A 25,055-nucleotide genomic window follows, 5' to 3' on the forward strand; every position below is an offset into this window, starting at 1 on the left:
CTACAGGGGGCAAACTAATGGACTCTAACCTCTGTCGTCATGATTTTCTACGATTTCTTGTCTCATTTGTTTTCATTTGATGAGAAATTCACTGGCATTTCATTTCTGCTCTGCTTACAGGCAAAGACACACACACACACACACACACACACACACACACACACAGTGCAACGGCAGCACTTAGGCTGTGGAACTTTCTCTGCATCCTCTTCCTCTCTGGTGGGTTTTACGACGTTCACGTTGCTACAGGAAGACAGTCAGCATGACTGTACAGTCTATACATTCCTCATTGACACACTTACATGAGAGGTTGTTCACATACATAAAAAACGATGTGCCAACGTTCAGAGTTTTTGAGTTTACCAACAAGACCTAAGGCTGGATTATTGTGATATTTACTTATCAATCCTTGTTATTGGTGTTATGTGACGTGTTTTCTTTTCCTGTGTGGTTTCAACCACAAGAATTAAATTAAATTACATCAACTAAAATATCTGCAACTAGAGGCTTCTATAAGTAGAGTTAGCATTGTATAGGACAGCTCAGTATCAAGACAGTTTATTTGTAGACAGTACAAATGAGTTACAAATATAATCCTCTTGTTTTTATTAGTTTCCATTACATTACAACTCATGTTCAAAAGCAGGAACTCATGTTGCTTCACTGTCTTCACAAACGGCTCTTAGAATCAGTTACTAGAAGTGTGTAAATCTCTCGTACTGTTGCCCGACTCTTTCAGCTGAAATCCGATACCAGCATTACAGTTTCTCCAGTCCTTTAAAAGGATTATGCCACTGGATACACTCGGCTTTTAAGATCTTTGCTCTTTTTATTGCCACAGATAAGAGGTAAAAACAGGCTTGAGGATTAAGCATTAATCCACTTCTCAGTGCATGACTGAAGAGGCTCATTTCTGTTTGTTTTGTGAGTGCTCACACACATTCTCCATTTTTATTTGCAGTAAGACAGGGAAGTTGCCCTGAGACGAAGGAGAGGCTTTAAATTATTGAATTCAAAAGTATGTCCAAAAAAACCCATCAATTTAAAGTTAAACTCGCAAATTAAATGATGTTTCGCTAATCTCTTCACTCTGCCTCCTCTTGATCCCCATTTCTCTACTCACAGCATCCTTTGGACAAACATTCCTGGCGGTTAATTCACTAATCAGTTTGTTCAGAGAAATTTGATTCCTTCGCTCCTTTCATCATGTCTTTCCCATCCTCTTAACTCTTCAAATCCTCCCCTCTAATCCTCCTCTTCTCTCCTCTTAAGTTCCTGGTGCAGGAGGCTGCGACCATCTGAGAGGAGAGGAGAGGAGAGGAGAGGAGAGGAGAGGAGAGGAGAGGAGAGGAGAGGAGATAAATCATACAACAGTGAAACAGAAGCAACATGAGAGAAGAAGACATTTAAGTTTCATACTGGTGTTACCTCGGAGCCAGCTGGTATCTCCCTCTTCTGTGGTGCAATCGACCTCTGGACTGCTTTGGAGGACGGCTCATGTTTGGCGGTTCTCCATCGCAGAAGTCACGATACGAATGAGGGTGAAAATGTTGGCCTCCTCCTCTGTGTCCTCCTCCCTCCCACGGTCTCCCCCTGTCTTCATGTTCACTTCGGTCTCCTCTCGCCTCCCCTCTTCCCCACCATCCTCCTCTGTGTCGAGGGCTTTGTGTCATCTCCCCTCTTTCCTTCCACCTCTCACAACCACCTGAAAGTGAGAAATGTAATATTTAAAGGAAAGGCGAACTTGAACACATCAACATGATATTTTGTGCCTTAGCTGAAATAATTTGGGCTATTTCACATACGAGAGTTCAACTACAATCAATCAAAACTGACCACTGGAAGTCAAGTCTGATTGAACGGCACCAAGATGAAGCAGATATCTGAGGTTTGGGGATTTAAAACTATTTTCTCCACTCAGCGTTTATTTTAATTGTTGCTTATTTAGTCATAAAAATTCTGAAAAACAGAGAAGCACTTCAACCAAAATATTTGGTGCTTCAAACAGCAAAAAGCTGCGGACACAGATTACGAACACGATTCTGAAATATCATCCCATTTTACGTTATATAAGAGAAACCTGTTGGCAAACAGTTTCCTTTTTCCACCTCCTTTCAGAAGAACTTAAATATGACACTTCACGTACTTCAACTTTTTAAGTTTTTTTCTATTGTGTCGAGTCAGAGTGAATAAATTTCATAACTTGAATCTGATCGAATCAAATCAACTATTTGGTAATTGCGGATGACCCCTTTCACATCTGAGGTAATCACATGATCCCTGTTATTATACACACTGACTGGTGCTGCTCGACTTTGCTCGTTGCTTATGTAGCCATAAATATTAGAAAAATACGTCAGATTTGAAACGAGTGTTCACAAGCTTTAAGGATAACGTTCTGCTAGATTCACTTTGTCGTTTCTTACACTCTGGACAAAGTCCTCATCGGTCAGCCATTAGATTTGAGTTCTTATTGCTGACGTTTGAGTCGATACGAGTCGAGTCTGTAGGAGAATTAAGCAATGATTAGTCCAAAAAGAAGTTAGTACCAAATTTAAATCATTGTTTCAGCCATAGGAGGGTTTTGCTGCATTTCTTTTTAACGTATAATGGAAAATAAAGAGACTTTGGGTTTGGGGCTGTACTTGACAAAAGAAGTCATTTTAAGACGTAGTAATAAGCATTTTCACTAATTTTTTGACATTTTAAGGACTAAACGATTACCCAGTAAGACAGCTGTAATGATTAATCAATAAGTTCTCAACTATAACATTAATCTCAGAAAAGAAAAACGTCTCTGGTTCCAGCATCGAAAATTTGAATTTTATTTTCCAGCCACTTTTATAACACTTCTCTAAATATTTTTGGGCTGTGGACAAAACAAGATACTTGAAGACTTCATCTTGGGCTTCGGGAATATCTGTTCATTTTTTTTCCTGCTGTTTTATAGACAAAACTACTAACTGAACCTTAACATCTTTGAAATAATCAACAATGAAATAATCATTTGTTCATGACTAAGTGCCCAACTCTCTACAAAAAGTACCATTGTTTCGCTCTCTTAAACTCACACACACACACACACACACACACACACACACACACACACACACACACAAAGCATGCCTTTAAAATCTGTCCTCAATTATTTCAAGGCTTCCCACAGAAAAGAAATAAACAATGAAAACAAATCCTATATCACAGCAGACGCACACACTCAGCAAGTCTGACAAACGTTGGAGTTCGAGCAGAATTATTCAGAAAGAAAGAGAAAAGTTTTGTGAAGATGAATGCTTACAGAGCTCCATGTCAACTGTCATCTCACAAATAAAGAAAACCTCAACTAAGACAAAACATATTTCTATTCATGGTAATATGTAACCTTTGCTCTACTATTTGTTACAAAATTGACTGGAAAGAAAAAGCTAAATCTTTTCCCTCCTCTTGTTTGGCTATTGTTAAAATCTGTCCACATATTCAGAGATGCTTGTGACAGATGTGGCTGATTCGATGCCAGTTACAAAGTGCTTGAAATGGAACACCAACTCCAACTTTAGACCCCACCAAATGGGAGCTGCTGCCTGCTTGACCAGATCAGGCTGCCGTCCTCCCATCAATCCGCTCCCTGAGTGTGAAAATGCAGGGAAATACGCACATGAAAGCGTGCCATGCATAAGTGGATGTGTCAGTCAGGCCACAAGCACCAAAACGTTTTAAAGCTCGATTTGCTGTTGTCAGCATGTCTTTCTGAGACAATTTCACAGATTGGGATTCCGACTTAAACCAAATGAGGGCGACAAATAAGATCAGAGATAGATGAGCTGAAATGTGTTGCTCCTATGTCAGAGGAGAGGTAAACCACTAGAGTAAAATGTTCTAAGATGAGGTTGTTTTCATTGACTTTTTGTCTTTTTGAGGAGACGGGAGCTAAACTGGATTCCCTGTTGGAGTGTAATTGCAAGGGCAGGCGGGCAGAGGAGATATTTGCTGAGGAGACTAAACATCAGGCCTGATTCCAAACAAAAACCAAACCGGGCCCTCAACGATACCACATAGCGCCACCACTACTCTCACGCACACATACTCTCTGTCTCTCTCTCTTCCCCCCTCCCCTCGCTCTCTCTCTCTCTCTCTCTCTCTCTCCCACACACACACACACACACACACACACACACACACACACACTCCATATCCCCCAAGTTCTGTAGTAATGATTGGTGTCTGCGTCTGGCAGAAATGAAACACTGAGGTATAAAGAGTGTATAGCCTTCCATCTATAAAACCAGAAACATCCTCATGAGACCCACAAGGGTTGACTTGGGCAAAAAGCAGACAGTTCGGCGCAATTCAGAGACTCTGCGCCAACATGGCACGCAGAGAAAACGCTCCCAAAAGGTTTATAAGTCACAGGGTTGAGTAGAAACTATGGGTTCACATTTCATAAGCTGCTGCTGAGTCGCCCTCTGAGACTGACCGCTGAGCAGGATGCAAGTCTGTGAACCACAGATGAGTCTTGAACCAACAGGACACACAAGAGTGACGAGCATCAAATACAGAGGTCACATTAACACTGATCGAAGTGTGTAAGAGGCCAAATGTGTTTGAAAATGGTCAGGAGGTTGTTGTGGCTCGGCATTCAGCAGCAGAGAGAGAACAACAGCGAGAAGTAGGAAAAAGAAACAGAGCGAGAGAGAGAGAGAGAAGAAAGGAGAGAGGAAAATAAATACAGAGGGGGACGACTGTGGGGAAGGGGAGCAAAACGAGGGGAGAGACAGAAGAAAGAAGTCTGTAATCAGTTCGTCTTGTTGTGTGTCTTAAAATAGAGCTCTCTCAGCCTATAAACAGAAACCTGCTATTACTAGTGCACTGACAAAGCAAGTCTCCGATCCAAGCGTGCACGTGTGTGTGTGCGTGCACGCGTTTGAAGGCCGCAGCACACATGGAGCTTGTTACAGCACGGCCCTCTGGGTAATGTGGTACTGCGAGGGGCACCAGAGAACTACAACCACAGATCGACTGTCAGATTAAAATGCTGCTTCTTTGTTTGGCTCCATGAAAAATTTCATCAGTTTTTCATATGAGCGTCAGTGTTTTTTTTCTGTCGCTGTGATCGCAGCAGGCCTGTTTAGTTTTCAGTACTCTAGACAGTGATTGGAAACGAAGACTGAAAAACATGAATTCTGGACCAGCGGAGCCTTAAAAATAATACAGACATGATAAAATCACTTTTATGTTTTGTCTTTGGCATTTTTTGTCTATTCATTGGCAGGTTTACGGTCTAAAAGCAGACAGGACACATGTCAACAAAGCTCCCTGGGCAGATCTGTACTAAGGACTTTGTGGTTACATGGTATGCTTCCTAACCACTAGGCCACCAGGGCACCCTAGAAACACCATAACATTTCTTAATTCAGGTCAAAAACGTTTTTCTCTCTCTGACCTTTGTTTAACCAGGATGGTCTTGAGATCAAAAACTTTTTCCAGGCCAAAATGGCAGCATAATTATGTTAAATGAAACGACACAGAAACAACATCCACAGGCAGAGTGCAGAGCAAGAAAGGACAAAACATAAATCACTGTTAAAACACACAACCTCTCAATAAATATAGAGCTTTTAATCAAAACTGATTCATTTCAGTACTTAAAATACCCATGATTTAGTGTTTAAAATAAATAAAGTTTTATTTGAAGTGATGGGTAAAGTTAGTTAATTTAAAAAGACACTTTGATCACGCAACATGGTTTCTATTAACACTGTAACAGTTGAGTCACTGTTAAATGTTTTATATCAAGACTGTCCATTTATTTTCAGTCATAACGTTACAATTTATGTGGTCCGACTAATTTGATGTTTCTGCTGCACTTATGTTTTTACGCACTTTCCAAATCTACCATACTGCGACAAATCAACACTGGTCAGACTAACTGCTACTTCTGAGTGCCCCAACTTTTATAGAAGGTCTCAAACCTGGTGTTGGCAAAGAGTGTTGTTAAAAATGAGATGTGCATGAACTGAAAAAAGACAATTAAGTTGTTTGTCAATTGGTACGTGGTGCAGGGGTTTCCTACACATAAGCTATTATAAACAAACACTGTGATTGGGCGCATATAGCAACATCAGGTGGCTTAAGTTGCAGGTGCGTAGTGTTTGTCCAAAGTCTCACCTGTGTGTCTTCCTCTGAATCCTGCCCCTGATGCAGTTTTATGACTTTGTTCTGGCACCATGGGTCTGGACTGCAGGACTCTGCCCCGCTTCCTGCAGGTTTCTATAAGTCTCTCTCTCAGGCAGAGAAACTGAGACAAACATGATGACTGGAAAAAAAAGATAACACAATTTGAATCACACATACATGTTAGATATGGAACCGTTAAACCATCAATGGAAACTGAGTCATGACTCGATAAAGTGGTACATTTTCGAAGACCACAAAACATAACAGAATTGCAGTATTCTCCTAAACAACTGAAGTAGATAGAAATGTGAATTATAAAGTTTCTATTAGCCAGGCCAAAATGGAAACTAAAAAGCAGCTCACCCAATGTGATCTATGTATCCAGAAGCCCCATGTTCCCAAATTGATTTGAAATATGTTACACAAAGCCTTTTTTTTAAGCCAAAATCTTTTCACTAGCTGATAAGCTTACATTGTTTGCATACATCCCATCTAAAGTGGGTGCACAATCGACTGTGTGTCAAGTGCGTACATAACATTTTCCTGGGACTTCCAGTAACTTAGATTAAATTTACCTGAAAGGAGCCATTTTATGTGTCTTTTTGATGTTTTTATATGTTTTTATATCTTACGTGTTATGGTTAAAAAGTTCTCGTCTACTTCAGCTGTTGAATGCTGCAACCCTCCAAAAGGTTTTGTTGACGAAAACAACTTAATCCGGCCTTCCATCGGCACGTAGAAAGTTACTGAATTCTTATTTTTATCCAAGGCACATATCTCAAAAGCATGTTGTTTATATGTGGTAAGAAAATAAAACGGATCAAATCACACACGTACTGTAGTTGTAACAGAAAACAACCTTGTCTCTCTCTTTTTTTTTCCTCTCCTGAAAAATCTTGCCACACACACACACACACACACAAATTCCCCTTTTTGTTTGTCTGTCTCCACTCACATCGCCTTCCAGCAACACAGTTTTCTCCACCCCGCTATGTGCCAGCAGGTACTTTGAGTGGAACAGCCGTCCATCGAAGCTGTGCCAAGGCATCAGGGCGGCGCTGGGCAGCGGGCAGCCGCTGGCACAGTTAGCACCCAGCAGGTGGCTCAGTCCTCGGACGTAGAGGGATCCCAGCTGCACCGCACGACTGGAGAGGAAAGGCAGCTGAGAGCAGGGGAAGGAAAACGTTTGGTTTTACATTTGGTTGGTAGTACATTTCAAACCACACCGCCATGAATGAAGCAGCCATCAGGTCATACTTGACCTCACCACATGTGACAATAAATTCCTTTAGCTAGAAGTTTATACAAAGCGAACACAGGTCGTCAGCCCCCCACAGTGGCTGACCACACAGCAGATCACTCCACCACACATGAAGAAAGACCTGTTTCATTCAGTAAGAAAATTAATAATCAATTAACAGATCTAACTGTCATTCTTTTCAATGTGTACTTATCATTGTTCTACATACAAGTCATTTTGGTTAATTCACCTCAGCCATATTAACATATTCATCATGACATTCACATTAATGAAGCCCATAATGCTTAACTTAATCAAGAGGTGGAGGTCGAGGCATCTTTAACGACGCTGATAACAAGTTCTTGTACCGTATTATTATCTAAACAGTCCTGTTGTAAAGAGACATCTGTTTCTTCAATATTCTTAGTGACGCCACCCACAACACATTTCTCTCACTTTTGCTCCCAGCTGCTAAAATAATTAAGTGTTTCCCAACCCCAATTTGCGCAACCTTATCTGCTCGATCCTGACACATAAACCACACAATTACATTCCACTCAGACCACCCACTTCTCTGTCACTATCGATTTAGACTGGTATGGTAAGGTGATAAAGTTGATGGGGTGTAGTGGTTGCTATATCTGACAGCAAAAAAATAAGGCAATATAGAGACATCTATATCTACACATATAACATATTTTTCTGAGTATTTTTTAAGATTAAATGATGCACAACAAATTGTTTCAAGTAACAGATGAGGCACTGAGATGAGAGGGGGAAAGGAGAGGGTGAAAAAATCATTTTGGTTAAATATTTATCTGAATGTGAATTTCCACGAGTTCCAAGGAAAAAAGCAAGTTGTATTATTTATTATATTAATATTTTGTAAAAGTAACAATAGTTATCCCTACTTGTCACTTCTTGACTGAGGTATTCGGTAAAGGATATTGTGATATTTGAGTATGTCACCCACTTCCAGAATTTATACAATTTATCCAATTTAGCACAAGTGCTTTTGATGGGATTTTAGAATGTAAAGATAAATATTGTGCATCACATGCATCACCAAATGGCAGACTATCCAGACCCATGATCAATTTGATAAATGAATGAGAAAATGCAATAATCATCACAGAACACTGTTTTTTGTGTTTTTCTCCTGCCAGTCGCAGCTATAAACTTTAGGTACAGCTAATCCAGTTAACAGAGTGACCGTTAACAGGGGAAGAGATATGTGAGAATTTGTATGGAGGAAAACAAGACTAGCCTAAAAAGAAGCTTAGTTGACACAGAAAATAGAACTTTTAAAAACAAATGACAGACCAACATATGTTAATTCGGGCAGACTGTACTAGACCGTTGTGTCCCATAAGTTGTGAAACAGTGCTGTTGATCTAAAGTGGGAATGTTAAGCAGCACAAGAAGACCAAACATGGATCTCTGGAGGAAATATATCTAAAGACGTGGTGAGAGCGCACAAAATGACGAAACTGAGAGGTATTAATTTTATTTTATAGACATAGGGGTCGGCTAATGGATGCAATTTAGACTTTATGAGCTTCGACTTATTGCTGGGAAGATATTTGGGTAACTGGGCATTTAATTTTTATTAAATACCTCGTGTGTACCATGATAAAGCCTAAAATTAACCCAATATGATTTTCAGGCCATATCAGCCAGCCCCCACTGAATGATAACATCTAATCTCTAAATAACTGACCATAAAAGTCAGCAGCACAGAGTCAGAAGAAAGAAACTGGAGGACAATAACGGCAAAAGATGCTGATAAAGATGCAGAGAGCAAACTAAAGGTAACGACAGCAGGCAGATATTCTGTGGGTGTGTGTGTGTGTGTGCTTTCAGCTCGCACCTGTCCTCTGGCAGATAGCACTGATAACAGTGATTAGGTGTTCTCACACACACACACACACACACACACACACACACACACACACACACACACACACACACACACACACACACACACACACAGCCCTGCCTGCCACCTGCTTCCAGTCAAACACAGCTTCACCTTCAGAAGACAATAAACCACTGGACAGAAACACAAAAGCCCAAAGGCGCACACAAACACACACACACAAAGAGAGAGAGAAAGAAAAGAGATAAAGAGCAACGTGAAGAAAGACAGAAAAAAAAGAAAGTGGTCGAGAGCAAAAAGTAGAAGAACATGAGAACACACAAAGTGAGAGGGACAAAGACAGAAACGTGTGTGTGTCCAGCGGGGCGGAGTGTGCTTGGTGTAAATAGCTCCATGTGGTGAGCGTCAGCCAGGACAGACAGGCGGCTGTCGCCAGCACACTCTCTCTGTCACACACACACACACACACACACACACACACGCCACAATCACGGTCCCATGGGGAGGAATGTTGCAACGAAACCAACACATCCCGAAACCTACACACAACCCCTTTCCCCTAAATACACACACACGCACACACAGTCTGACTCAGTCTGAATACATATACTAATCTTTTTTTACTTTAAAAAGATCTTTTATGGGGTGGGTAAATAAAGAGAATGGATTTCAATTTTAGCTTATATCTCACAGGCACATCAAATATCAAAAACTGTGTGAACCACACACATCTGGGTGTAAATGTGAGTATACTCAAGCGGTATGTTTGTGTGTGTGCATGTGTGTGTGTGTGTGTGTGTGTGTGTGTGTGTGTGTGTGTGTGTAGTTAACCCATACACTAGTAACTCAGTTAACCTCCCTCCTGCAGCTCTGAACCTCTCCCAGACAGCATATTCAAATCAACGCCCATCCCTAATTATTGTGTAGAAAACAGACGAGCAGCAAAAATACAAATTACTAGACACAAGTATGGTAATTAAGCAGTAAAAATAAATGGGGCTACAACAAGGCAGCAAACAGCAAGGCCATTTCCCCAGAGAATGGAAAAGCACAGCTGAATCTCTGATTCTCGCATCTCGTAAGATCAACGAGCTGACTGAGGACTGTCAGAAGACTGAACATTGCTGATTTCAGTTACACTTACGATCACAACTATTGAGTGTTGCCACTATCAATTAATTCATGGATTGTTGTTATCACTCAATCAACCCTGTTTTAAAAATTGTGTAAAAAACCCTTACAAACTCAGTAGCAATACTGTATTAAACACCACCTCAACTGAGACCAAGTCATAACCAAAACCAGGGTGTATCGAGACCAGTTCTAGCCGCACAATACACAATACACAATAAAATGTGGAACACGCAAACCATAGGCACTCCTAAAATTGATCTGGTCTGAGACCAAGAACAGACCTTGTAAGAATACAGTTGGTTCCGAGACAAGACCGAGACTTTTAAAACGTAGTCTCAAGACTAAGACCACCCTTGAGTACTATAACACCACTCAACAGTTTAAAAGATGGTCAATTAAGGGTGATGAAACACAGAAAAAAATAATAAAATCCTCACATGTAAGAAAGAAGAAAACGCATTCTCAACATTTGTGTTCGACCAACAACTTAGTTGATTGTCTTTGATCAATTTCTGTAAATTTCAAGTTCTGGAAACATCTGTAAGCTGTTTTATTTTATTTGTATTTCCATACAGTAATCGTTTAACATAATGTGATCTAACAAGATGATCAAAGTGAAGCTTTTTCTAAAATCTGTGGAAAAAAATCCCACTTTGATTTCCCATTATTTGATCATCAGCAATAACAAGTTAAAAAGCTATCGCAGAGAAGTAACTTGACCTACTTCAGCTTTGGCAGCAACAACATAATAAACGGCCAGCTCTCATGTTCTGTCTGCAAAAATATGTGTATTCATAATCTTTTGATTTATTCTTGAAAAACTTTATAAATCAATTTTTTTTAACCTGGAAATGTCTCCAAAATGACAATTTGTAACTGCAGTTTAAACATTTGTCTGCTTTTCTGGAGACTCAATCAGCACTTTATTTGTGTTTTCTCCCCGTTTGTGTCCTCACTTTCTATTACTGGAAACATTGTCTGAGCTGTGTTTGCCACAGGAGGACCTTGTTTACTGTAAACTACGGGGGACATTGTGCTCTTGCAACAGCAAACTCAAAAACTTTCAGAGCTTTTTCAGTGAAAGTAAAAAAAACAGATCTGTTCCTTTATAAAAAAAAAATGGCTATTTTTGGTTGAAAATCTGTTAAAAAATCTAGTGTGTGTGTCTGTGTGTGTGTCTGTGTGTACGTGTGAGTTTGTACTTGTATCTAACCTCGATCTGTTGAAGCTCCTGAGAGGATTTTAGTCTCAGACACACAGCCTGACTCAGGTAAGCATCCAAGTCCTCTTCAGACAAAGTTTGCACCTGAAAACACACACACACACACACACACACACACACACACACACACACACACACACACACCAATACAGAGATAAATATATGGTTAACCAATCCAATCACATCTCAGTGTGTCTTCTGTGCTGTGGGTCAGTTTGTTTTGTCTGCTCGCTGTGCAACAATTCAACAGAGAGAGAAACAATGCGGGATGCAGAAACGAGGCTGCCCAGTTGTGTGTACAAAACAAACAAACAAACCCCGAGGCTATCTAAATAGAAGACGGACGAGGGAATATGAATGCAGCAGTGATCAGACAACAACAGCTACTGTTGTCTGCACAACTTTGATTGTCCACCCATCTAACGGTCCATCTAACAAGCTGCTCTTCTGTCTGTCTGTTGGTCCTTCATTCATCTGAATAAACGTCTGTCTATTCACCCAAACCTGTGGAGGGCTGCCTGCTGATCTTTGTTTCTTTAACATACTATTACTCTGCTTTAGTTAAACTTCGCAGATGGTATGTTTAACAATAACCCAGTTAGATACAAGTTAAAGGGTGTCAGGCTTTCAATTACAAAAAAACCCAGTTTGTGCCAGATAATGGAAAGGAATATAAGTAATAAAATCATATTTCTGGCTCTGCTGCATCCATCTTCATGCATTCTACCTGTCCAAAAATGTATTAAACTGTGCATGGTCATTCAGATTAAATAAGCAGGTATAAAAAAAGGGAACATTTGAAAGTTTTTTTTTTTAATTTTAAGATTAACTTTGTTAAGGACACATTAAAGGGTGACAGTTTTTTCTAAAAGTTGATAAATTAATCTTAAGTACCATGTTAGTTTAGCTTCTGTGCCTGTACCCATATGATGTGAGCCTGTGATCTCTGTTGTGTTAAAGCTCAATCAGATGACGTCAATGCAGAATGTACACACCAAAAACACAAATCCCTGCGCTCTCTCACTGAAAACAAGGCATTACAAGATTACAACAGTACAAAAGTTGATAGCGTAAAATTTACAACCAAAATAAGGACACGATTGTAGTGAGGTGAATTAAGAAATGTCGCTTAAGATATTCGAAGCCCCTGGATGGTTATCAGAGCACTTGTTGACGTCAGAGCGCACGTTACAAAGACCACTGTCTTTGGCTAGACCGGGCACTCAGTGGGTGATAGTGGCTACAATAAAGCCACGACAAAGCAACACAGAAAACACCGTCAACAAGGGATGTTTGACTTCAAATCACAAGTTGACAAAAGAGCGAAATAATTGTTGTATATGTTTTCGATCTAAATCCCAAATCAAAAGCTGACTTGTGTGCTTAATTGTTTCCAAATACATTTGGCCTTTATTTTCTGTTTACATAAATCACCAGGTGTAGCTTTACTACCCTGCCACTGGCTTTATTTTGTCTGAAACGCATAAATACAAACTGATTCCTTTGTGCTTGACTGTTTCATTTAACAACTTAACTCATCCATCAGAGGCTAAGCCAAATATGCAGCCCAACCGATGAAAGCCAAAACAGTCAGTAGAACAGTCATCTACATTAGAGATGCTAGAACACCCAACATGACTCAAGAGAAGGTTGTAGTGGATTCAATGCTAGTATCAAATCAGAGAAAGTCACGTAAATGTACTTACAATTACAATAAAACACATTTGTGATTGATTACAGACATAAATGCTGGCTAATACATGTATATGATATATAAGATATAAGATGTTAATAGCGTATTAATCAAATAATCAGACTGCACAGAACAAATCTTTGATTGGGGTCTTTGGTTTCCTAATCTCTTATGTCTTTCTCCTTCTTTCTCATTACTCTGTTGTGATTTACTCACTGGAAACATGCAAAAAAAACCATAAAAAAACTTACATTACCTGTAAGACTATGTAAGTGAGCAGGCAGAGAGCAGCCAGCAGAGAGTCTTCAACAGCTCCATACAACTCAGAGAACTCCTGGCTGTCAAAAATTGAAAGGAAGCACTTCAGACGAAGAGCAGAAACTTCAGGACCAGAACCGAACCATAACAAGTCCAGACTGGGCTGATCACCTACACATTCAGAGAGAGAGAGAAAATATTGCGCAACTTTGCTTTGGATGCAAAAACACAGTATTTCATGTGACAAATGTCTTTAATGACGACAACCAGAGGCCACTATTCAACTTTCAGTCATTCTCATGGCCAATGATGCCTTAGAGTAATGCAACTGATTTAACTGCAGCAAGAAACATATTTCTAAAGAAACACTGGAAAACATCTGAAACAACAAAACTCACTTTGTTGTTTTTGTTTCTTATCTAGAGCGCTGCAAACTAGAAGTGCATTACCCAAGACCGAAACAGTGACTCATCGTCTTTGTGAGAAAAAAAAAATCAATAGAACTAAGTAAAAACATTCTGAACTTGCATCAGCTGGTTTAATTACACTGAAATAAGAATTTGTCTTAAACCAAGCAAAATAATAAAGACCAGTGTAAAAAGAAACTAGAGGGTACAGTACATGGGAGGCTGACAGGGACAGGCTGGACCATGTCAGGTTCCTGCAGAGAGTTTCCAGGAAAGACAAACCATTCTCTTATTGCTGGAAGGTTGACGCTGTTGCCTGAAAACACACAAGTGAGTCAAGGTTAGACTTCAGCTGAAACACACAGCAGTCTTGAGAAGACAAAAAAGCATTCATGTCTCAATTCTTTTAACTACAGTATACACAAGAAAGCCTGTATTTCTTCTGTGGTGTGTTTACAGTGTGCGTATGTCTTTACATATACAGTCAGCATAGTATGCTAAGGCCTCCACTCTACAAGTTGTGTTCAAGAGCATTTTTTCTTTTTTTTTTTTTGCTTTTGATGTGATGTTTGCTGTCAGCTTAGTGTGTCCGGGCCTTTTGATGTCTGGTGTTTCCAGAGGGCATGAGTATCCATGCACGTGTGTTTATGATGTTCATTTGAATCTTCCAGTAAGTTGGCTGTCCTACCATCATGCCCCTGGAGCAGCAGCAGCCCATAGATGAGTTGCCTGCAGGGTTTGTAGACCAGAGCCTGGGGCAGCAATTCAGTGTCCTCCTCATCCTCCAGAGTGTTGCTACATTCATTGACTCCTTCCCACACAACGCAGTAAACCATGAAACCCTCCACTGCTACATGCTGCTCTTTACAGGCCTGTGGAAAACCACAAAGTAGAGCATAATAAGCCCAACGTGTCATTTGGTATTTTAAAAACAATAGATACAGAATGAAGAACAGACCATACCTTTATTATTTCTGGACTAACATATTTCTCAAAGGCTGGAGCAGAGGGAAGTGAGGAGATATCACCTCGTTGAGGAGCCTCCTGTCCAGGCAGTATGTAGGAACAAATACCCCTCTTCAGGAGCTCTCTGTGAGGAGCTGACAGATTCAAAGACTGAGGGATGAGCCCTGACTCGTCCTGCCCTCTGCCGCACAAGGAGCTCACAAGATGGGATACAGCTAGCACCATCTGCCCCTGAGGAGCTCCAGAGTGTGGAGAAGGATTGTTTAACCTGAGAAAGAAAACATTTTTAGTATACTATTTAATTCCTATTTGTATAACAAAACAGAGCCAGTAACAAACATAACATCTATTTGTTAAGTATTAGAATGAGAAATTAAGAAAAAAACTCCAGACACCTGTATGTTGCCATGGCATCGTTCCTGATGTGCTGCATCTTCTCCTCAGACACCACATCATTACCTAGGAGACACGCCAGCAGTGGCAGCTGGGTAACAGCCAATCCAATGGTACAGCAAAGCCTCTGTCGGTCGTACAGGACAGTAGTGAGGCTGTCTGTCCGCAGCTTTGCCACAGACAAGTAGGGGGCACTTTAAAAGATAAAACTTTATTCACACTTTCCATGACTTATCAAAAACACAAAGTCATCAAATTCGTCATCTTAACTGTTAACAGTGGTTTAAGTCATTCTGAGGCATTAAAAGCAAAAGTAAAGATTCCAATTTTTTTTTTTTACATCCAACACAGTCTCAAAGTACAATATGATGATTTGAACAAACCTGTCGTATATGACGAAGTCTGAGTCCTGTCCCAGAATGCCCAGACTGCCATGCTGACGAGCATAGCTGGCAATCTCATAGTCTGCCTCCTGTACTGAGCTAAACACTTCCTGACCCAATGACCTGTGAGCAACAATAAGATCTACAATAAGAACAACAGAGACAATAATTTCACTTAAATGGTAATAGGAATGATCATCACATCAGATAAAACCCCATTAAATAAACCCTAGTCTTTTAAATACATTAAATACATACATAATAAACATATCATAGTGTGTATGTTATGTACAAGAGGGCTGCTGCATCTTAATCTGTCTTGGAAATGCTGACCTCAGAGCAAAGCTTGTGAAAGTTGCCAGACCCGAAGGAAGACAGAAGAGCTCTCTACCAGGCTGCTCTCCATGAGTCTTCATGTGATGAAATATTTTAGAAATCTCCCCGTTTACTCTGCGTCTCCTTTTCACCTGTGGATGAAGAGGATGATGTCTACAGGAGGTGCACTGTGCAGACTTACTATAGCAGTTGAGTATATTCACATATTCACATGTACACTGTTGTACAGAAAATAATATGTCAATGAATTCTCACTAAAGTCTTTAAATAGTGATTTTAGTACAAAATATTTAACACCACAGGTTTCAGTTTCTTTCCTTACCCATTCGTGTCTCTTCTGCTCCTTCACCACCCCATCAAAGAAGAAGACCAGTCTGATGCCTGCTGAGGTGAAGGCCTCCACCCAGCTCTTCAACACATCCATGTACTCTCTCCACTGCCCTCCACACACCCAGTCCTTACATGAGTACCAGTGTCGCAGGCAGGCCATGCCATCCACAACGAGAGTGGGGCCTAATTGAGGGTGACAATACAAACGTAACAGAAATGGTTTTCTAATCTTTTGTTTTACAAAGTTTTCAATCATTCCAACATCGAAACAACATTTTATTATTTTTTGTTAACTCTGCTGCTATAATGCATGTTATGGCAACACATGCTTCTAATAATAATATGATTTAAATATCTATAACGTGAATTATACAAGAAAGGAGAAAAATGTATGCTTTTGATCATGGAATGTAATATTGTTGATTATTATCTGCACATTCCTTTACCAAACAATACACTCATAACAGAAGCTGAATGTTTTGAGCTCCAAATGAATGTGTTTTGTTGTACATATCCAAAAAAGCTTCTGTTTTGCAGCAGTACTGTTCATAATATTGTAAGTTGGTGTGTGTTTGGACAACATCAGTGTTGGGATATGTCCACTGCTGCTTCCCCACACTGTCATATTGCTTGCACACTGTGATAAACTCAACTGGGAGTGTTGGCTAAGGATGTGCAGTCTTGTTGGCTTCTGGCAGCATGTTGTCTGGCCATTTCTCTCAGGTTCACGGTCACACAGGCTTCTGGACAGCAGCGCTCCATAAAGGACTGAAGACCTTTCACACCCATTTCTGCAGATTAGAAACAGAAATAAGGAGTGAGAGTGAATTTACTGCAACTTAACGAGGTGCTGATGCTTAAGTTTACTGGACTGACGCTTTAATTTATGTGTTCGTAACATATAATATTGTAAGTATCTGATGAGTGAGACTGCTTCGGGTTCGTGACAAACACAACGTGACGGCTTTACTTGTCATGTTAGTCAATGCTCACTCACAACAGTTAGCTTAGCTTGGCACCGCTAAAATCACTTATTCCGAGGCTGCGGCGGTTCCTGTCCATAAAAATATAATCCTTCTAAAGAAACCCATGTCTATGAATACTTTAACTTTTTAGTTTTGCATCACACAGAGAACACTTACTTAAATATCGTGGTGTATGTGACTTGCACGTATCCCTGTCGTGTTTACTAGACGCAAATTCAAATTGCTTCCGGTCTACGGTCTGCGCGTGACGTCATCGCGTTGCAAAACAAAGCGCACGTGCTCGGCGCCGGGAGCCCAGTAGGATTACAATGTAGTAAGTCATCTGTCTGATTTATCCAAATGTAAAAGACAATGTAGCCCAAAAAGTCACATTTGAACCTGAAACACGAATTAAACAGCTGATAGAGATGTTTATGCTGGCGCTGTAATTAACAAATAAACATCTTAACGTGGCCTGAATGAGAGTGGATCATTGAGGGTTTTGTGGGCTCAGTCCTCCCATCATAACTCCCCAGGCTGGGATCAGAGAGGGGGCTAATTGCTCTCCAGGCTCTCCAGGAGAATGGGGGCTCTTTTCAGAAGTCACAAGCTATTAGGTTTACCTTCTCCTCACAAAGCACCCCCGTCCCTTCCACGCCATTGTCTGCATGCAGCAGGAATAAAGAAAGGGACATATGCTGGATGTCAGTCCAGCTGTCAGCATCTGTCGTTCCTCAGCCAGATGCTCTGTGGCCGGGGAGGACAATCCACCCCTCCCAGTCAACTGATCCTCGAGTAGGGAGGAGTTGTGTTGTAAATCTGCCCCCCCTGTGAGTGCACCAGAGAGTTATGACCACTGGACTCACGAAGACCACATGGACAGAACGCAAAAACACTATAATCCTAGTTTTCTTTTAAGTCGGTAGGTTAAGGTCACCTTAGTGTTGGGAATGCTTTTTTTGATGACGGAACTGTAAATCTCCGCAGATTTTTAATCAAAAGCTGCTTCATCGCTACTTCTCTTGGCACTTGTCTTAAAGTTTGAGCTTAGTTTGGGTTTAGATCCGTGTTGATAGGCTGACAGTCAGACAGACTTGCTATTTTTATTTGGTATGAAAACATCCAAACACAATACAGTACAAACCACAACATCAATAGAACATCTGATAAAAGCTTTAAAAACATATACAAGCACAGGTTGTTGGTCAGGGATGAAAAGGGATGAAGACAGCTGTCCTAGATGTCATGTCATGTTCTGGTCATGTAACTCATTCAGAAACATTTGGACCACAATATTTGAGGTGTACCCAGTCAAATATTTCAAACTTTAGCCTAATTTAGCCGTTCCTCTACCATGTCTGATGTGTGTTTGGGATCACTGTCCTGTACTCAATCTTCTGGCCGATGATTTTAGGTTCTCCTGAAGAATCTGGAGATAGTCCTCCCTCTGCATTATCCCGTTTACTTTCTTTAGAGCAGCAGATCCACTGGCAGAAAAACAGCCCCGCAGCATAACACTACCACCACCATGATCGACAGTAGGTGTGGTGTTTTTGGACTAAAGGCTGATTTTGTTGTTGTTGTTGTTGTTGTTGTTTTACTCTTGACCATCTTGAGCAGTTTTCTCTCCGTAGCAGGTGATAGTTAGTGTTTTCTTCTGGATCGTGGCAGTGACACAACCGTGCCATGAACTTTAGACATACACACAGTTGTTTGTACAGTCGATCCTTGGACCTGTAGCTGCTTTGAAATGGCCCCAAGTGACTTCCCTGACTTGTTCAGATCAATAATGCGCTCTGTCAGATCAATGCTGAGCTCCTTAGACTTCCCCATTGTAATGTTTGTGGCTGAGTCCAGTGGGTGTGTCAAACAAGCCCAATAAAAATGGGCCCAGAAAAGTCATCAGCTGTCATCAATCATCATCACTCAGAAGAAGTTAAGAGGTCAGGCTACAAAGAACATCTGATTCACACAACTTTCTTCGACTTTCTGTACGATTATTTTTGAGCCTCAATTTTGGAAGACCCATAATGAATTCAGATTAATTTTTGTGACAAGGCAGTATGTGTTCCACTCACTCCATCACAGAGAAATGAGAGCTGTAGAAATCACTGAAAGTGAAGACTGCCATGATGAGCATTTTCTTTCCAAGTGTAAGAAAACTTTGGACCGCAACTGTACATCTCCAAGAAAATATCCACAACATTATTTAGTTTACTTCTAACTAAACACAGCATCATGTCCCACCAGTCAAACTCTATTGCATTTAACCTCTGATAGCACAATAATTCATTCATATTATATGGAAGGTAACCTGCCCTCCTTCTGTTATAAAGTGGATTACCTGCGTTTTATTGTTTATATGATATATATAACGTGCCCTGTGATTGTTTTAGAGTGATCTACCAGTAAACTGAGTACGTGCAAAACATTTTTTAATCTCTGTAACTGGGCATCATAATCTTCTTATCAATCGCTAATGTTGTTAATAATTGTTTAATCGGATATAAAGTGCAGAAAAGTTCACCCAGTAGTGAGATGGTTGGAGGCCTGACAATAACCACACACTGCTGTATATTAAAATGAAAATGTGCTTACAGACAAAGTGGACAAATCTCAATTTTCCCCAATTTATTCTGGCCATTTGACCCAACTTCTAACATTTCAGCCTTCATCAGCGCATGGACGAAAAAGTAAGGTCATGTCATTTAAATACAGGAGTTGGCAGGTCTCATACACATCTTAGCTCTCCCCTGTATCACCTTTAAGAGATTAAAGATTAACTAGTGCTTTTTATTATCATGTTATGACGTTGATACAGTGTAAACCCCGTCAAGCTCACACATTGTCCAGGCTCAAAGGTTTTGGTTCCTGATATGAGTTATAGATGTATAGTGTTTATTTTCCCAGTGCATAATGTGTTTTTATATATATATATTTTTGGGGGGTTTTTGTTTTGTTTTTTTTGTTTTTTGTTTTTTTTTTCATGTTCCGATAACACAAAAGACCAGAAGTGGAAAGGGGTTTATATAATCCTGCATCCCATTTTCAGCAGCCAGTGTTTGGGTCTGCTGCCTATTCACGTTGGATCTTTTCAACTTCCTCCTCCTCCTACACTGACTCTTCCAACTCCTCTTCCATCTCCTCCCCCTCTGTTGCCTGCCCCCTCCTCCTCCCTGCTCCTGACCAAAGCTTGACTCAGGAGAAACAGAGGCAGATGTTCCAGGAGCACACGACTGCCCTCGGCCCTACCCCCCAACACCTCCCATTTGTACTGGATCAGCAGTTAACCCCCGGAAAGAATTGACCATACAGGCACGCACACACACATACAAAGAACACCGCTGCACAAATCTGTACTGGCTCAACAGTTGTCCAACTGAATGAACAACACACACACACATACACACACACACACACACACCAAGTGCTGTCCAAATCCCCTCAGTGTCCCTGATAGTAGCCACCCTGGGGTCAGGCCTGGTGTCAGCGTCCTAGGGCCCAGGGTCTCTCTGGGCAGCTGGCCTGGCTAATCCTGCTGCTGGAGGCCACTAGTTCTCAAACTAAAGGCCACGGACCCCCTGGGGGCCACAGGGCAAGGATCTCAGAGAGCAGGGAGTGAGTGATTTGTCCAAAAAGCAGGGTTTTTATGATACATTTTTGTTGGCTTGTTTTAAGTTCATTAAACATTAACTATAATTCAGATGATTTAATTCGGCGAAGCAAGACTATCCGTGATGAAAACGTCATGTGGGAATTTAAAAAGCTGTGTCGTCATCATCATCAAATATAATTCATCATCAAAAGCAGATTCTTCATGACAAACACGTTCTCCTCAGAACATCCTAAAACTATTTAAATTTAAATGCTAATCAAAAACACCAAATCTTTTAAGTTTTATTGACAGGGGAACATTATTTTCTATTTAATTTAATGTTGTAGCCTTAAAACAACATTTCATTTCATCTTGTTTTTCCAATGAATCACTGTTGAATGGCGAAAAACAATTGTGAAACCGCTCTTTTTGTCCAACCATTAATCTGGAATAAGATGCAGAACTTTATTAATCCTGACAGAAGTTGTGCAGCTGTAGCAAATGCGAAAACTAATCTCAAAAGACACCGAAAAACTGCAAAATCCTCACATCTGAGACAGCGCAACATAGTTATGTTTGGCAATGTGTCGCAAAATGTCCTCAATATTTAATCAGTTATCAGAATAGTTTTTAATCGATTAATTGATTGCTTTACTCCATAAAAAAAGACACATTTTCAAAGCGTGAGAACAAGCAGATGTTTGAAATAAACAGACTTCATTACCACTGAAATGTCTCCTTCTTTCATAAGCATGATAATCAGAGCCCAAACATGCAATCATTATCTAATACATGCACTGTAACACAGGTGTACAATAAGTTTATGTGACACATTGAGGCTAACAGGTGGTGTGAGTTGTTATATTCCTGACTGGGACGGTCAGTAGGCAGCCTCAGGTCTTTGTGTCTCGGATGGGAGGGGACACGTGAGTCTCGAGTTTCTGACATCACAGTGTTGTTGTTGCTGGGGGACTCTGATCCATCAAACCAACGGCCCAGCCACACGTCTCTCCCTTTATCATTATAATCAGCACTGAGGAGATCCTCCCCGCATCAGCACCTGTTGATCTATCTATCTATCTATCTATCTATCTATCTATCTATCTATCTATCTATCTATCTATCTATCTATCTATCTATCTATCTATCTATCTATCTATCGATCGATCTATCTATCAATCTATCTATGTCTCAACACAGTGTGATGGAACAAAAAGCTATAATGAATGCACTGAACCAGGCTAATGGAATGACTCAGCAGGGTCTCTATCAAAGATGTGGACTCACCTCCACTCCAGTTACTGTTTTGATGACTCGACAGAAAATGACTTGATACTCAACTTGAGACAGGATGAGTCGAATGACTTGTCCGTGTTCATTTTTTGTTTTCATTTTTTTATAGTCTGTCAGTATTTCACTCTTTAGAAGTGATGTAGAGGGAATACTGTGGCGGCCCTGAGAGTCAAAACACAACATTTCACAAAAACACAATCGTCTTTTTGCAAATGCTGTGTTTTGATACTCAGGGACACCAGAAATATAATATTTCTTGACTGTGAAGAAATTAAGATGAGCTTTAATAAAGTTTGCTGTTATATATATATTTCACTGAATGTGAATAAGCAAAGTCAACACATTGTTATACATGCATTTGAACAAGTTGGCTAAATTGGCCAAAGATATCTTTATAATATTGACTAGACTTGCCTAAGAAAGAATTACTTTGACTAACTGACTATAGTCACATGTCTGGTATCTATTTATACTGGGCCCAAATGATAATATCTCACTAAACACCCTTAATTGATTAAAACCAATATTCATGTTGCACACAGAAGGAGTTACCTTCAGTCGGGCTTGAACTAAACGATGCGGGGTCCCTGTGAACTTTGATTTCCGTAACTGACCGGACCAAAGGCTGCCATGTTATGTGCAACAGTGTGTGTGTGTGTGTGTGTGTGTGTGTGTGTGTGTGTGTGTGTGTGTGGGTAGCTGGTGTGATGGCAATACTGTGGAGGTTCCCACGAAGGCCATCCATCCAAGTCTTGGCACGCACGCACACACACACACAGGCCATATGGCTACCCCATACCCCTTGCATGCCTCCACTGTGATTTGGCCCCGGGACCCATCAAGCAACTAGTCGCTTCACCTACTATGGCGCTTGGCTTGTAAATCAGAATGGAGAGAGAAGTAAAGGAGGACGGAGGAGAGGAACAGGTTGGTAAGACTGAAGGGAAAGAAGAAGAGGAGGAATGAAGAGGCCTTGCAGAGAGATAGAGATGAGGGAAGCCATTTGGTTAGTTGGTTGGTGTTGTGGTGTTTGGTGAGCAGATGGCCAGGGCTCGAGGAGGGGCGTGTCTTGTCCTCGCGACCCTTCACAAATCACACGGTTTCTCCCCTGAGGGGCTCGCGACTCTCCGTTCAATAAGAATCAATGGGAATTACTCTGCGAGAGAAAGGGATGAATGGGCGGCGGGGCGCGAGACCTCTTCCTTTGTTGTCGTCCCTGCGTGTCACAGAGCTCCTGCTCTCTCTCTCACACACACACACACAAACAGGGAGCCACACGCGCGCGCGCACTTACACGTGCACGCACAGACAATAGGAAAGCACTTCAGTTAAACAATCGACCTCCAGTTAAACAATTTTTTAACCTCGCACGCGCGCCCTCACGCGCACGCACACACACACACACATGCCTCGGGTTCAGATGGGCGCAGTTCCTCCTCTCTGCTGTTTCCTTAAGACACAATTAGAGAAGCTCCTGGCATATATTATGTTTTAGGGGAAAACGTCGTCTTGAGCGAGGCGGGAGGGGGGTCACTCTCCGTCACACCATGCCTTTCAGTCACGCTTTGCTGGCGTAATCGGAAAATGTGTGCCACGTCATGGTGATGAATGACGGATAGTATATTGGCCTAATACAGAGAAGGAGAGAAAGACCTCTGAAAGTCGGGATGAGTGTAAATAAAAGGCTTCAGGAGAGGGATTTTACGCCACGCCACATAGGAGCATTGTATGGCATTGAGAAGGGGGCTGAAATCAACTGGTTAAATGAAATGAGCAGCTCGGAGCAGCGTCCTATAGCTAAACACACATACGGGTATCTGGGAAGACGGTGGCAGGCAGGGATAATAGTGTTAAAGCTTTAAGGTTAAAGGCCCCTCAATCAGCCTGGAGGGGTGTAAAGAGCACATCATGGACACGCAACCACATTAGACATAGGCTTTTCATTCATCTATACGTCGACCCGGAGGGAATTACAGCCAAGCAGGGTCATCCAACTTATGCAATGAGGGGAACACCAGCTCCACACAGTGTGCGCTGATAGGCTGAAAGCTGTCCACAGGGATGAAGTTAGGTTGTAGTGTGTGAATGAAAGCCTTGTTTGGGGGACAGCAGCAGACCCCAAAACACTCTGAGTGGAGGGAACAGCTTCAATTAGAGCTGTTAATTAAGACCCCCACTTGTGCTGTGTGTGCGTGTGTGTGTGTGTGTGTGTGTGTGTCAGATGTGTAAACATTAGAAGTGGTGGTGTTGTTCTCATTAAAATAATAACCTCATAAGGCAGAACTAACCATTTCTGAAAATGTGTGTACAATTATATCCCAGTCTTCCCCAAATAAAATTCAGAGCTGCTGTTTATTTATCTGCCCCAAAAAAGAGACAAAACAATCAGTAAACAAAATTGAAGTTAGATTTGATTTCTACAAAATGGAATATTGATATCATCACAGAGAATGTTATGGTTACAGACTGTCTTCCTGCCTCCCAGCACTCCCATTTGAGGGTAATTTATTTGTTATTTTAAAAAGTGACAAAACACAAAGTAAGCACACTTATAGACTTTTTATAGATATCGCAATAACATCATTGTTATGAACTGTTCGGCAAAGATAATCAGTGTGGAAATCTGGTATTGTGACAGCCCACAATTTGGACACGCTAAAACACTGTAAATTTAAACAAAAAAAAAAATAATTAAAAACCAGCCTGTAGATGACCTACAGCTGTCCCTGTTAGCTGGGAAACACACTGGGTCCATGTCACATAGTCTTACATGGTCCGAGTTCAAGT

The 25,055-nt window shown here is 40.9% G+C and overlaps 1 protein-coding gene across 1 annotated transcript; it reads right to left on the bottom strand.

Annotated features, from left to right (window-relative positions):
• Positions 1 to 589: 589 nt before the first annotated feature.
• fam120b (family with sequence similarity 120B) lies at positions 590 to 17,697 on the bottom strand. The gene is made up of 15 exons (XM_037096666.1): positions 17,558 to 17,697; positions 17,069 to 17,206; positions 16,408 to 16,598; positions 16,083 to 16,216; positions 15,750 to 15,872; positions 15,369 to 15,560; positions 14,971 to 15,241; positions 14,696 to 14,879; positions 14,222 to 14,323; positions 13,599 to 13,771; positions 11,641 to 11,733; positions 7,130 to 7,336; positions 6,166 to 6,313; positions 1,429 to 1,705; positions 590 to 1,298 (listed from the first exon to the last, which is right to left on the bottom strand). Exons 2-15 carry the CDS (start codon positions 17,202 to 17,204, stop codon positions 1,268 to 1,270), a joined length of 2,262 nt encoding a protein of 753 aa, XP_036952561.1. The 5' UTR covers positions 17,205 to 17,206; positions 17,558 to 17,697; the 3' UTR covers positions 590 to 1,267.
• Between the last annotated feature and the right edge of the window lie 7,358 nt (positions 17,698 to 25,055).

The sequence above is a fragment of the Acanthopagrus latus genome, chromosome 4 (assembly GCF_904848185.1).
Source record: "Acanthopagrus latus isolate v.2019 chromosome 4, fAcaLat1.1, whole genome shotgun sequence".
In the NCBI taxonomy this organism is placed as follows: Eukaryota; Metazoa; Chordata; class Actinopteri; order Spariformes; family Sparidae; genus Acanthopagrus; species Acanthopagrus latus.